The 15,110-nt window shown below is 34.7% G+C and overlaps 1 protein-coding gene across 2 annotated transcripts in view; it reads right to left on the reverse strand.

Annotated features, from left to right (window-relative positions):
* The window catches only part of LOC123308467 (lachesin), a 422,460-nt gene that overhangs the window by 80,174 nt on the left and 327,176 nt on the right, over nt 1-15,110 (reverse strand). For both annotated transcript variants that reach the window (XM_044891126.1, XM_044891127.1), the window contains one exon: nt 14,402-14,595. In XM_044891126.1, the coding sequence (XP_044747061.1) occupies nt 14,402-14,595 (194 nt within the window). The remainder of the gene's footprint in view (nt 1-14,401; nt 14,596-15,110) is intronic.

Here is a 15,110-nt window from a genome sequence, read left to right on the forward strand (position 1 = left end):
TGGCATAGGTTGAGTACTTCATCTAGTGATCTTTCTTTTTCCAGCAGTTTCTTCTTCAAATCTAGAGGTGCCCAACTATCAATTATCTTGTCTTTAATATTTATTTCATTCGATTCTTGTGCCGAATTTCCAAATGAACACTTGCTCGCTTGGTTCCTGATTTTAAGAACAAATTTACTAAAGTTTTCATTTTGTTCAGGTTTGATGTTTCTGAATATGTGCCGTTCGAAAGTTGAGTTCTGTTTTGGTGAAAAATAATCGGTCAGTTTTTCAACAAGGGTTTTGAAAACGTCGTTATTTATGTCTTTATCGAAGATTTCTAATGCTCCTGGAAGATTATATGCTACTTCTTGAAGCTGCGATCCTCCAAGATGTAGAAGTTTGTTCCTTTTCTTAACAATATTTGTTATATCCTCTGAAGCTAGATATAATTCCAAAGAACGTAACCATTTTTCCCATTCTCCCCTGATCAAAGCCTTGTCGAGGTTATCGCAGAGAAAGGGTTTTATATTGTTGTCTGTCATGATCAGTAAACTTTTTCGACTCTTCTGAGCTCGTTGTCTTGGACTGCCCTGAAATAGGGTAACAGTTTGATTAATTCTGTTATTTTCTTAAACTGCCCTGTAAACCAGGGTAACAGTTATTTATGGACTGCCTGTAGAAACAGGTAACAGTTCACATTTTTTTCAACTGCCCTGTGATAGGGTAACAGTTTCTTTTCTGAACTGCCCTTCGAAAGGGTAACAGTTATTTCTGTTGAACTGCCCTTCGAAAGGGTAACAGTTATTTCTGTTGAACTGCCCTTCGAAAGGGTAACAGTTATTTCTGTTGAACTGCCCTTCGAAAGGGTAACAGTTATTTCTTTATTAGTCATGACTAATTTTATAATGCATTATAAAATCGTATCGATAGAATTGTTAGCACTTGGGAAGGATTAAATGTCACGAATGTCAGTATCCGACTCACCTTGTTCAGAAATCAACGTCCTGCGGGTAAAATTACCACTTCTCGTCGCCAATTGTGCTACTCCAAATATAAGTCAATAATCACACGTCTTAGCACAAAATAGTTTTATTTATTTTCTCCAAATTCAATCCAACACTTCATATCTAAATCTCAAAAACCCCGTAACTATATCAACTACAAAAACTCAAATCTCCTCCATTAATATTCCTGTCGACCATAGAAACTTTGCTGCCGACACGTTCCACTCATACTTCAGCTTGTACAGTGCCACAAATCGATTCCGAGTCGATTCTCGAGGTAAGGTTTTTTCCAATTTTCTCTCGAAAATGCTATCGGAAATTTTATCTCTCCTTTTTTTTTCCCGATGTCTTACACTAGCGCACGCTTCAACATTTCACCATGGTCATATGTTGTTCTCTTATCAAAAATCGAAAATAATAATATTTCTATCATCTGTCACCAGGAAAACAGTTCTCTTAGTAGTCTCAGCCAACTTCAACTATACTGCATTCACATTTATTTTAGCAGTCAGTTGGCCATGGAAATTTGACACATTTCACTCTGTATAGTACGGAAATGTGGGGTTATGACGCTTGTCAAAACATTTTTGGGTTTTAAATCAACGCTATGTTGCCCATTCTACGTAAAAGTTTCTGTTATTACGTTTTTATCACAATGTCGAATCTCTTCGGAAAATATGTGACGAACGTAATTGAAGTTTACACAAACTGATTGAAGGCATTTACACAAACTGATTGAAGGCATACCAAATCGAGTTATTTACATGGAAAATACAAGAGATCAGTATAATATCATAATATGCACTAGCTTGAGGAGAGGTAATGTTCGTTATCTTCTTTGGCTAAAGTTTGAATACGTTACATCAGTTGTAGATCTCAAAAATTTTAACCCGAAGATGAAATTCATATGATGCAGTGGTTGGGAATGGGCATCTCTCGAAGGAATTAACGAATAATCACAAAAATGTTAAATTCTTCAACAAAAATCTTGCATCAATTGAAGTAAAAGGAATTGAAGGAAGTTTCAAGTCAAGATGAACTTGACCTTTGAACAAAAATTTCACATGAATAAAAAATTAACAGGACAACTGGCTGGTATTTGTGGCTATTCATCTTAATACATTGATATAATAATAATAATTAGGTATTTATTGGTACCTTAAGACATTAACAATGTATAGGACAGGTCAAATGAGAAATAGAAAAATCAATTTTCGGAAACTTATTCTACGATGACATTAATCGAAAATCCTGTAGTAACATTTCGCATCAATTCACCCAAACATAAAATTCTCAAATGCCACCACTTTTTTGGGTCTCCCAATAGAAGGAAATTCTTTGTCATCCTCTTCATTCACAATCTTTCTGATTGTGGAAATATTCAGCTGAAATATAAGTCGTTTGGATTCAGATGAAACATTATATAAATTCTCTTACATTGAATATGTTCGCTACCGTCTGACGTATTGTGGATCTTACAATGTCAGGCTATAACTATTTGAATGAGCGGAACTGAATTCTAAGGGCCTGTTCCGATATTGCTGAACAGTACTGTCAGTATTTCAGAAACGATGCCTATTGGCCCAATCGTTCGAGTTCTATTGTTATTCGATTGCGGGCCAGTACTAACAGCAATATCGGAACAGGCCCTAAATAGCACGTCCTGAAACCCTGTCTTCTCTCTCTCTTTCAAACACTTTCGGCATTTTCGTAATGAAAATTGATATTATTTGTGGCAACGGCGTTATGACATTAACGACATTTCATGAGTGCCAACCTTACTCCGTTCTAGTTACAAAAACTTGAGAAAATTATTTCATGGCCAACCGACTGCTAAAATAAATGTGAATACAGTATAGTTCAAATCAAAATTTCGTACTCCCTGTTGGCAAAAACATGAACTACCATATTGGTACATATTTTAGGGGACAAAAAATCTATGGTCTCAAAGTAGCGATCGTTTTCCTTCCCTCTACTCTCCATAGGCTGATCGAACAATTCGAGAATTCCATAGAGGGCATATTCGAGTTGTGACATGTTGATTAAATCACATTGATGTCATTGATATCATTCCCTATTATATCTGTTTAAGAATGTGTGGAGCTGGTGGAAGCTGGAGTTGTAGTACATAGATGAATTGATTACTGTCTAACCATCATAATTTTTCTGCAACCTTCACAATTCATCTCTTCTCAATTCACCCGATAGGTACTACGAAAATCAATTATTTGGGAAGCTGCTGAATACTTCTATGTTCGACTGCCCATGACAATAATGCATTAATAGGAAATGAATCAATAAAAGGGTTCATTAACAGCTAATTTCGTGTACGTTAAACAGTGCTATTATTAAAAGGTCGGCGCAGAAGTTATTCAACTACTGTACAATTCATAATGTCGATGAAATGTGACCCATTTCAAAAGTTTTGAAATAACAACTTGGGGAAAGCCTGATTCAGAAAATGTTTCAAATCAAAGTCTTCGGCGGTATCGAATGCAGGCATTCTATAGAACGCAGGTATCTATTCTATATAGTTGGACTTCAAGGTCATGTAAAGGTCAAGTAGATTTTTCCAATAGGAAATTTTTCTTCGCTGAATATTGAACTATGTGAAAAACTGAAAACATTTCAGTCTCTGTTTTGTTTTTTTGATAAAACGAAATTCTCTGGAGATATAAAGGGGCGATAGAATATTGGTATTCTCATAACGTATGATGAATGAACGGAAAAATGCTTTGTTTATTTATTATCCCAACAAAGATTGACTAAACTTCAGGTTATTTCACTTTCATTTCAAAGAAACTAAGTCTTATGTCGAATACAGATATTATTATTTATATTTCAGAGTAAAACTTCTATATTGCTGCCATGAAGAAAGTTTAAAGTCGTATCTTGAAATTTGGGATATTGATTTCAATGAAAATATTACTTTTTCATTAAACAACGATAATATTGAGATATTCCAAAAGTTTCTGGGAATCGTTCGTCGAAGAAAGAAGATATAAACAATTTCAGAATAACATATATTTTCGATTTTTCATTATAAATTTAGAACAAAAGAAGGTATTAGGAGTTGAATGATATTATGTTGAAGGACTCACAAAGTCAGAACTTTTTTTGGATAAACGGAATTTCTATCTACTATAGTACTTATAACTACTACTATATAACTTCTAAGTACTTCGGCATGACCATCTTGAGCATAAAACACTTCAAAACTACAGAGAAATTTAGTTCATGGAAAAAACGAGAGTGGCAAAATGGTTTTAGTTTTCCTAAAACTTTTGTGAAGTAAAATGTGTCTCTATTCAAAAATTTTACTTGACCTTGAAATTGTCTGGATTCGGTGTCCCCCTGAACACTGAGAAACTTTCATTTGAAACATTTTTTGCTCCTTCAGAGCAGTTATTTCAAAGCTTTCGAAATGGGTTACCCCCTGTATATTATTATATTAATTTTATGAAGAATGTAGTGTATGCAATAATCTGTTATATTGTTAAATCCAACTAAAATGGAATTCATCCTATTATACACTGATACGATCCAAAAGTTCGGGCCATACGCCAAGAATCCAATTTCATCCTATTAATATTCATCGAAATTGAATTGAAGCGATCTTTTTCCCGGAAACGGGTTAGCAGAGCTAGTCAGATCATGAACCCTTCCGTTGGGTTTCAACCACCCCTCTCAGGAATTTTACTTCCCCATTAAAATTCGAGGATCCCAAGTCCAGAAATGTAACGGCATATTTTATTTACGCCGGAACTGCTTCGTTTTATGATTCCAGTAAGTCGATGCGGAGGGGGCGAACTCATTATTAGCAGATATATCTGGGGAGAGCGTAGGGTTTTTCATTGCGAAAATCGTATGAAGTAGCTTTTCATGTTTCCAGATCCTCCACGAAATTTCCCAGAAATCGTGGTGAAAGGAATAGTATAGTCGTATAATCAGATTGGAAAGGGATAAAACCTGGGGAAAAGACGACTACCCTCATGATAGTAGGCCAGGAGCTCAGTAACCTCATATGATGCGTGGAAGTTTTAGAAATTTTTTGTTACGTTCCCAAAAATATTGAAGCATCGAAACGAATTTCCTTATTTTGTCTACAAACACCAGTACAAACAACTATCATTACCACACTGAAAGGTTGCAAAATTTCTAAAGGGTACATAGAGAGGGAACATGCCAAAAATATTTCCGCAGGCAAGCAACCCTACGTGATCTGTTGATGACGCAGAAGCAATGGCGGCAAATATTGCGCTGCAGAAGAACATTGCTACTCTTCCAAAATAATGAGAAGCAGTTCCAGTTTTAGAATTCTTATGTTTTTCTTCCCTCAAATCTAAAAAACCAGTGACACTTGTCTTCAACAACAGTTACCAGGATGTATTGATATCTAGTTAGCCTAGACCAGTTCCATACATAAAAAAAAATATTGCATTACCATAGCAACGAACAATAACTCATTAGAAGTGTCAGTGTGAAGTTTGAGGTCAAAAAAGTAAACCAGAGTTACGCAATAAATTTATAAAAGGAAGATGTCCACCTAAATTGTGAAAATCGAAAAATTGGAGTATCGAGCCATCATCAAGTAACTGTATTTAAAAAAGTTAACAGGTAAGGTTTACGAAGATATACTTAATTCCCTTCGTGATCAATGTCCTTCGTAAGCGACCGTGAAAAATTGAACTGCAAGCTTCAAAAGAGGTAAATTTTCCATTGAAGATGATGACCGATCGGAAAGGACAGTTTCTGTGTCAGTACCCGAAAATATCAATGCAGTATGCAGTTCATGACATGATTTTATCAGACCGTCGAATTGGGCCGAAACTGATATCTGAAGTACTGAATATTTCATACGAAGGCGTTTATCACATAGTTTAGGTCAATTTGGACATGAGAAAAATTGCTGCAAAATGGATCCCCACATGTTGAGCAAAAGCGTGCAAGGGTAGAAGCATCACGTTCGATCTGTGCTCGATTTGAAAAAGATGTAGACTTCTTAAACAGAATTGTCACTATGGATGAGACTTTGGTACATTTCTACGATCCAGAAACAAAGCAACAATCGATGGAATGGCGACACTCTGGTTCTCCAAGGCCTAAGAAGTTTCGTGTCCAAAAATCTACTGGAAAAATTCTTGCTTCAGTTTTTTGGGATTGCCATGGAGTATTCATGATTGATTTCCTCGATAAGTATAAAACAATAACCGGAGATTACTATTCGACATTACTGACCACTCTACGGGAAAAAATTAAAGAGAAAAGACGCGGAAAGCTATTCCAAAATGTTTTGTTTTTACAGGACAACGCCCCTGCACACAAATCTCATGTTGCCATGCGAAAAATACGTGATTAAGGGTTTGAATTACAGGAACACCTCCCTTATTCACCAGATTTGGCTCCATCCAACTATCATCTCTTTCCTCAAATGAAAAAAAGTTTTAAAGGTAATAAATTTTCTCCCAACGAGCAGGTAATAAAAGCTGTGGAGGTCTGGTGTGCAGGACAAGAAGAAACATTTTTTTTGGAAAGGGTAGACACGATGCAGGTTCGCTGTAATAAATGTATCCAATTAAGAGGAGAATATGTTGAGGAATAAAATATTTTGACATTGAAATTTTGGTTGGTTCTATAGTAAGCTAAGAATTTTTTAATATATCCTCGTAAGCTACTGTTGTTTCGTTGCTCCAAGCCCGACGCACAACAATTTGCTCAACCGACGGGACACTTCTCGCTGGAAAAACCGTATGATTTGGTGAAGTTACCGAACGTCTTCTTGGCATGACTGATCCATCGGTTTTGCTTCCATTTCATCAATTATTGTCATTTCGAAACGAACTTATGTGATAAAACGAAAAGAAAATGGTTCAGCAACAAATATCACATGGTTTTTTATACCATCTTCTGCAGCCTCCTAAAATTTATAGATTTCAGAGTATGATAGAAACAATTTAAAATATCCTACTTTTTCCTAAAAGAACACATGTAAAAGAGATGTTCCAGATAACTTAACAAAAGCATCAAATAAAGAGAAATTTATACGTCTCTCGAGTCTCAATATTTCAAATCAGAAATAACAGGAAAAATCTCAGGCCCGAGCAAGTCTTGAACCTGAACTAAACGCAGCAGATTATTATATTTCCATTCTAGAAACAACAGATAAAAGATGTTAATATTATGAAAACTTTAGGAAGTTAAGGTGATTGTGAGTTTGAGGATACTTTCAAAAATATTTGCCGGGTTTGGCTAGTTAAGAATAAAAATCTCATGGAAGTTGAGTTATGAATTTCTGCAGATGCAAATGAAAAAATCTAAGTTACCACTTCTCTACTGTCAAATTTCTATTCTGATACCATATGAGTCTACTTCCCGAATGAAATGTGGAAGTTCAGTCAGCTTTAAGGTGCACTGAAAAATCCCGTAGAAGTAGATTAAATTTTCAGTTGAACACCTGCAGGATCCCATCATAATTTTATCAGTATTTAATACACCGATGATTTTTCAGGCTCATTGCCCTAACTGAAGTATCCGAGAAATTATTGGGTTATATCGGAGGCGGGCTGTGCCTTGAAATATAGGGGATATCAGTCAACTTCCAGATTTAATCTGTACTCTAACCCAAGTTAGGAGGATATTCCGGCGACGACTTCATAATGCGATTATAAAAATCCATCACTTCATAAAATATAGATAAGAAGTCTCAACAACGTTTTCGTCCTGCCCGTACCTCGGCTGATATCCTGTCAAGAGAAAATAATGTTCAGGGCCTCGTCTCAGGGCTTTCATCCTCGAAAATCCCCTCTGTCTAGTCGGGGATCAGGACTCTTCAATCGATTTGACTTAATAGGTTATCGAAGAGGATAGGAGATACTGGTAAAGATAAATCTATCTCTTGTCAGATGTTGTTTCATTTTGAGGAAGTATGAATGTCGCGTATATGTTGAAATTACATTGACGGATATGATCCAGTTAGGAAAACTCATCGAAGGAAACACTAGACTAGAAGAAGTGTTTGAATTTGAGTTGGGATTTATTCTACTGATTTCGCTACGGGTGTAAGGTTGGGTGAGTTCAATTGATTTAGTCTGTGTGATATGGTTACTAAAGTCTTTCTAAGTGATCATAATATTCGAATTATTTTGAGCCGCTCCTTACTAAAAAGTTTCGCACTAAATATCATAAAATAATTCATAAAGATCCTGCATTAAGTAAGGTTGACTCTCAGACGAGATTCCATTCTGGTCAATTGTATTATTACGTCCTAATTTCTACCAGAGAAGTCGCATATTGATGAAGGGTCGATTTGTCATGTTTTGGTTAACATGTTGATGTAATTTTTGCTTAAAATTACCCAACTTTTTCTTGTATAATTGAGTAGTTTTCATGCACGCTCTATGACGTGTGAAGGGTAGTTGTGATCATTTAAATGGCAACACTCTTTGTATCAGAAACACATAAACTTTGTGATGCTGATGAGGATGATTTCGTCATCGATGAGGTTCTTATTAAACTTTTTTGATATGCGTGTATATTAGGAGTGAATGATGTTTTTGAAATGATATCGAAAATATGATTTTATGTAGAGTGACATGAAAAAACGCATGAAGCAGGTACATTTATTTTCAAGATCACCATTTTTATATGAGATAATTTAATCATTATAATACTCTATATCTATGAAGAAAGCATGATTTCGATAACAACAATATTAATCACTGAAGTATATTTCAATGGAAATATATAAAGAAGTAAAATCGGAATTCAACCATTTGATCATCCCTATACAATAGAAGAAGGATTGATAAAAAAAAACACCAATGACCAAATGATTCTAAGCAAAGAAGGTCTATTCATTTCTAGTTCGTCATTTGAAAACCTCTATCATCCTTCCCTTAATTATATATGAAAAAGTGGGCAATTTGAAATAAAATTGACATGTTCTAACATTCTCCTAAGCAAAAGAAAATGTCAAAAATACGAATTTTGTGATTTACTTAGCAGAACGGTTGACTTTTTCGAAATATACAGGGGTTAACAAGTAAAGTCTTATATGAATGTTAAAAGTCTATATATCTATTATATTTGAAATATGCAGGGTAGCCTCTTAAATTGTGGAGAATAAAAGTTTCCTTTTTCAAATAGAATACCTTGTATATTATTATTTATGCTGATTGCCGACTTAATTTGAAACATTTTTCATTGAACATATGTTATATCTAGTGTGAATAGTTTCTTAGATATCATGACATTAATCAGTTACTTAAGAGAAAATAAATTTCAAGAAAGAATGTAATCGGTTAACTTCAAGCCAAACCGTATAAGGGTATAAGGGCCACTAACTGACATGATAAAAATTATCAGAAAAATGTCTTTGGTTCTATTAAAAATTATTTTTCCTTTTTATTCTTGCACTTCCAAAACACCGATTCATAGAATGTATACATAGTTAAAAAAATTTTTCGTAAAATTGAGTTGACAATCAAAAGAAGCAAGAATGTATAGGGTGTTCCATGTAAAAACGGAGCATTCTAGTCAATTCTCTAGACGACATTTTATATTTTAATTTATCACAGCTATGTAAATTTTTAACAAACGTATTAGTTTTTCATGAGACAGTTCTTGATAACCCATGCATATGTATTTTCAAATAATCGTCCTCCTCATAATTTTTTCCAAACTTGTATACAAATTTTAAATTTTATTAATTTTTGTTCAACCTGTACATCACCATCTGGTACAGCAAGGAATTCTGGAATCCAGTTCTAGCTCAGTTAAATTTCATAAGATATAAGATGAAAACATGTCAATAAAAAATGTTTCATGATTTTCGATTTACAAGGTTCGTTTCAGAAGATAATACAGATAGAAGTATTTTCATTTACCCCAACAGCTATCACCAGTTATTTTTTTTATTAGGGAGAGGTCAGCACCAGCTAGCTCTTTTTGTATAATGGACGCCACGTGATTTAAATAGAAATGTTATCACTCTCACAATTAGATATTAGGCATAAGAAATCACGAAACAAAAGTTATAAATATCTGGTGTATTTAATTTGAATGAATCCGGTATCGATATAATTTTTCTGGTAGGCCCTGTACACTGAAGTGCGCACGCCAGCGTTTAGTTCACAAACAAATCTACAATTAGATATCAAATGCAACAAGATAATAATTCGCTGATAGTTAGATATGCATACAATAAAAAAAAAATATTGACAGTTTTTCTTATGTTATTCGAACTGATGCTTTCGTAAGAAATTTATAAATGGAGTGATCTGACCTTTCTGCGGCTCAATAAGCTCAAGATTTGGTACTGAGTTCTTCGTTCGGGAACAGCTGAATCGATCCACAAAAGGATAGTAAATGATGGCTTCCACCAATTTCCTCACTACTATGAACCTTGATAACTTCAGGTCGACGAATTAGGAACAGGTACTGTATTAGTTTATAGCCGGTGAATACAATAAGTCGATGAAGATGTAATACAGCACAGAAAGGAAAAACCCTCTGAAAAAGTTATTCATCTAGATAGAACGATTTCGTAATAAATTTTCATCACTTACGTGGTGTTGTGCGGGCTTATTGATAAGAAGATTTTGTGTTGCCAAATCCAATAAAGAAATTATTCTACTTCGAAGAGACAGGTACAAGTATGAATAATTAATAATAATGCAACCAATTCTCAGAGTATACATCCGCTCAGCGTATCCAATAATCGATTAGAATAAACTCGATAACCAACAATCGGAGAAATTCTCTGAGAACCAATCTTCAACTGAAAATATGTTAGATTTTTAAACATATGCCGCAACAATGAATATTCACAGAGACATCTGTATCATCGACACATTTTCCATTGAAGGAAACTTATAACGATAAACAGTTTCCTTCGGAATTAATTGTCGAAAGAAGGAAACTGACTCAAGCAAAGCGACCTGCGATACAGCATACAATTCAAACATTTCAAAGAGCTTAGGAAAGTCATCATATTCAAAGGCTATGTACCTAAATGCGGCCCCGTGTTTCATTTTCGTTTATTTTGTGAATGAAAAGTGTCGTGAAGGAATGAAAGTGCATTCAGAGTGTACCAATCCAAATGAAAATGAAACACAGGGCTGCATTTAAGTACATATTCATTGAGCACAGGGTTAGCAAAATTCATTGTCTACTGAGTGGACCTCGAAAACTATAGCAGCTAGAATAAAACGGATGACACATTTCTGAGCACTTTTTCAGAGAAACAAAGAATGGTGAATACTGTAGCCTCCTAAGATTTTTCGTTTTTCAGTTATTAGAAAAAGATGGTATTTAGATGATTTCGAAAAGTTTTTATAACTTTTTTGTCTTTGAAGTTACGGATCTGAAACTTGAACTTACAGTCACTTCTTAACTTTTGTCAGTAAATTCTACGTATAAAAGTGCCTAAGAAGGTTCAAGTTCCAGATATGTTACTCATTTAGAGACAAAAAAGTTACGAGAACTTTTCGAAATGGTCAAAATCTCAATTTCTGTTTATAACTCAAAATCTAGAAATGATAGGCCGATTTTGTTTTCAGATTTGGATTTGTTAGGAAAAAGAGCTAAGAATGTGTCATCCGTTTTCTTCCAGCTGCTAAAGTTATTGAGATCCCCTCAGTAGACACCGAATTTTGCCCATCTTGTACATATTTGCATTTTCAAAGGTGTAGTGCTATTATAAGCAAACATTGGTAAAATTAATATTTTATTGAAGTGGCTCTTTCAATTAGTGTTTGGATTTGGACCAACAACAAAGTTACAATAACATAGTTTTTTCTCTTTCTTACAGAGCTGTGCAACTATGCAGAATATTCCTTATATTCTAAAGCCCTAATGAAGCAATCGGATCGATCTATTCGATCTTCCTGATGAAATGTCTAATAAAGAAGCCATAACGATCCGCGCGGTGTTACAAATGCAGATTCCTCAATGGCCACATCTGCAAGTATATTAAAAACCGGTAGCGATTTATTCGCGTCGAATATTCCATTTTCTCCGGAATGGAGGACCGTTCCACGACTCGGATTCAACAATATATGCCGTAATTTTTCTTCATCCTTCTACGTCCGCGTACAGGCAGCGATCTTAGCGGAATTGATTGCGAGACCGATGGAGTGTTGGGATAATTGAAATTCAGGAAACGTTTTGTTTTGCAGCGCGGATACGTTGTAAAGTTGTGCGGTTTCGGAATTGCTCAACCGAATATGACATCGTATCTCTGATTTATAGATCGTTTTAATTTCGAGAACAAGAAATATATCCCTATCGTAGGGCGGATATGGTTCGCTGGATTTGATGGTTCACCACCTCTTCCAGTTTTGATTGCGAGTCATAAATAATTTACCCATGCTGAATATACTATGGAATTTTAACGATGAGTTGTAAGGAAAATGGAAGTGAAGAGTAAGAATTAATTCAGACCCCATTGCCCGGTCGATATAAATATAAACAAATGTGAAGAGTTGCGAGTACACCATCCTCATAGTCGACACGGTAGTTTTGCCTTTGGTCGATAGACCTTTAACTGTTTTAAAAAAAAATTGTATGTTGGTGATAATTCAGCAACAGTGGTATTTTCACTCTAGCTTTCAGATCAAAATAAAGGATTCTGCGATGAGAAGTAACTGCAATTTTGTATTTTATATTCAAGGTAGGTACGTACTTTGCAGATTTTGAAGCTAATGCCTTCACGTCATATAAAAGTGCAAGTTGAAAAAAGCGTTAATCTCAGAAATAAATGCGAAATCCAGTAAATAACGCAGGTCATCACGAATTTCGTCTGTGAGAAAAGGTTAAGAAATGTTGATAGATTTATAGCAAAAGGAAGAGCATTTGCTCGAAACAATTTGTTTCATAGTTTTCTGAATGATCTGAAACCTTTCTTAGCTCGCGAACCCAAATATTGATAATCATACTGGGAGTGTGTATAACTGATTTTTTCGTTAAGTAAAACCCCATGCAACTAAGTTACAACAAAATGAATGAACTTGAAACAAGAAATTATCAAGGCCCCACATTTCACTGAGAGCATAATATATTTTTTCTATTTTTGACATAAAAGTGAAACTTTTGAAAAACTTATTGACATTTTGAAAAGTTTTACTTTTCGCAACTGATGATGAAAAAATACTGATACGATCCGTTTTAAATAAATTTTATTTTATATATCAACTTGTTATTTCAATCAAGAAAATCGTAACTTTCAACTATAAAGGCATTTTTTGTAAAAAATTTTTTTGATGTTCCCAAACCATCCAAAATTTTCTAATCCCAAGCATCTTTGATGAAAAAATTTCTCAGTGCTTATAAATTAACACTAATTCTTCTGATTCCTACTATTCATAATTCATTGAACAAACTGAATAAACTATATTGGGAAAACTTGAACCATAACAAAATACCTACGATTAAAATATTTAATCCTCAAATTGAAGATTTCAGGAAAAAATATTTTAAATTTTCAAAACTGAAATCTATTTTAAAAAAATGTTCATCAACTATTAGCCTAAAACTTCATTCTTGAACCTTATATGTTTTCTCCATTTCTTTCTTTCCACCTTCTTTATATATTTCTCTCCAATCCGTTTCACTTTTCTACTGACTTTTTGGATGACATTTCCCCAAATTCTGTTCCTTAGTTTGTACCCATTTCTTCTATATGTAACTTCTTCATCTATTAATTTTCCATTGTAATTCTATTTGTTATTGTCTCCTAAATTTATTATTTCTGACCTACAAGAATTTTCTTTGTTCCACTCTTTATCTAATGTTTCATTTTGTTCTTCAACATTCCTGTTTATTTTATTTATTATAGCATCCAGTTGTTCTCGTACTTCTTTCGAATTATTATGTTCGGAAAAATCCAATTCTTCTCGATTTGGTCTCTCCGTCGTTTCTTCAGTTGCTCTTTCGATTATCTGTGCATAGTTTTTCATTCTTCAAATATTCTGTATATATCTTCCTTCATCTTCAATAGAATATCCAGTATATTTGGATCATAGTTTTTTTATATTTGCTTCTTCTCCTTCTGGTATAGCAGAAGTCTTGCTACTAGATTGTATTGTGATTGTTAGTATCTACTGCCACGCGTAGGGTACGCCAATTTTCGCAGTCACCCTGTTTATTCAACATTTACTTGAATTGAGCACTTTCATATTTTTGAAGGGACTGGACACATGAATGAACAATTCGAACTTAGTTTGGCCACTTAGAATCCTTTATAACACATTCTTGTAAATGTGTGCGATTTGAGTTCATAGAAAAAAAAAGTATTGTTATATGTTGATAAGAAACATTTAAGTTATGATACCTAAATTCTATAAAGAGGGATCATTACCACTCAAATTACAAAAAAAAATGAAAAGTGAAAAAGTTAGTTTCCAGATAAAACTCACCTCTGAGCCTGCTAACGTTCTATCATGAGAGTTCCTCACATGGCAATGAAGAAATGCTGTGGCACCTAGCTGTACAGTGATGTTAGTGACTGTGTTGTTGTCAGAAGCGAGACTCGCCTCCGCTTTTGCAAGTTCCTCCAGATTCGGATACCAAAGTTGTTTCCATTCCGAGTATTTCTGAAGATCGTTCTGTTCTGGAAACAAAATTAACAGTCAATATAATGCACAGACATAATAATTATTTCGAAATGCTGCGAGCATTTACTCAGATTGACAGGTTGGCGGAGTCTTTACCAAAGAAAGACTCGAAGACCTGCTTTGTGCAATCAGCAAAGTCCTGGCGAAATATTAATATCCACTCAGAAATATCTTGACACAACAAAGTAATGAAAGACAGACATATGTCACACATATTTGTAGCAGCGCCAAGCATTCTTAGGGTGACCGGCCACCGAATGCGAAATTGAGCGAAGCTGAGCATTTTCAGTACTAATATAACAAGCTACGAATCGAGTGACGTAGCTCGTGATTTAGAATTGAAAAAGCTCAGCTTCGCTCAACTTCGAATTCGGTGGCCGGTCACCCTTATGGCGGGTAAATATATCGGTGAAGGTATGGTTTCGGTAGTGCGTCGGATGTGACTACTTTCGGCAGTGCTACAGAATGTGACTGCAGCTTTGTAATTTTGTATGAGCAGTTGATGCGACTG

This window comes from Coccinella septempunctata, chromosome 2 (assembly GCF_907165205.1).
Source record: "Coccinella septempunctata chromosome 2, icCocSept1.1, whole genome shotgun sequence".
NCBI classification, from domain to species: domain Eukaryota; kingdom Metazoa; phylum Arthropoda; class Insecta; order Coleoptera; family Coccinellidae; genus Coccinella; species Coccinella septempunctata.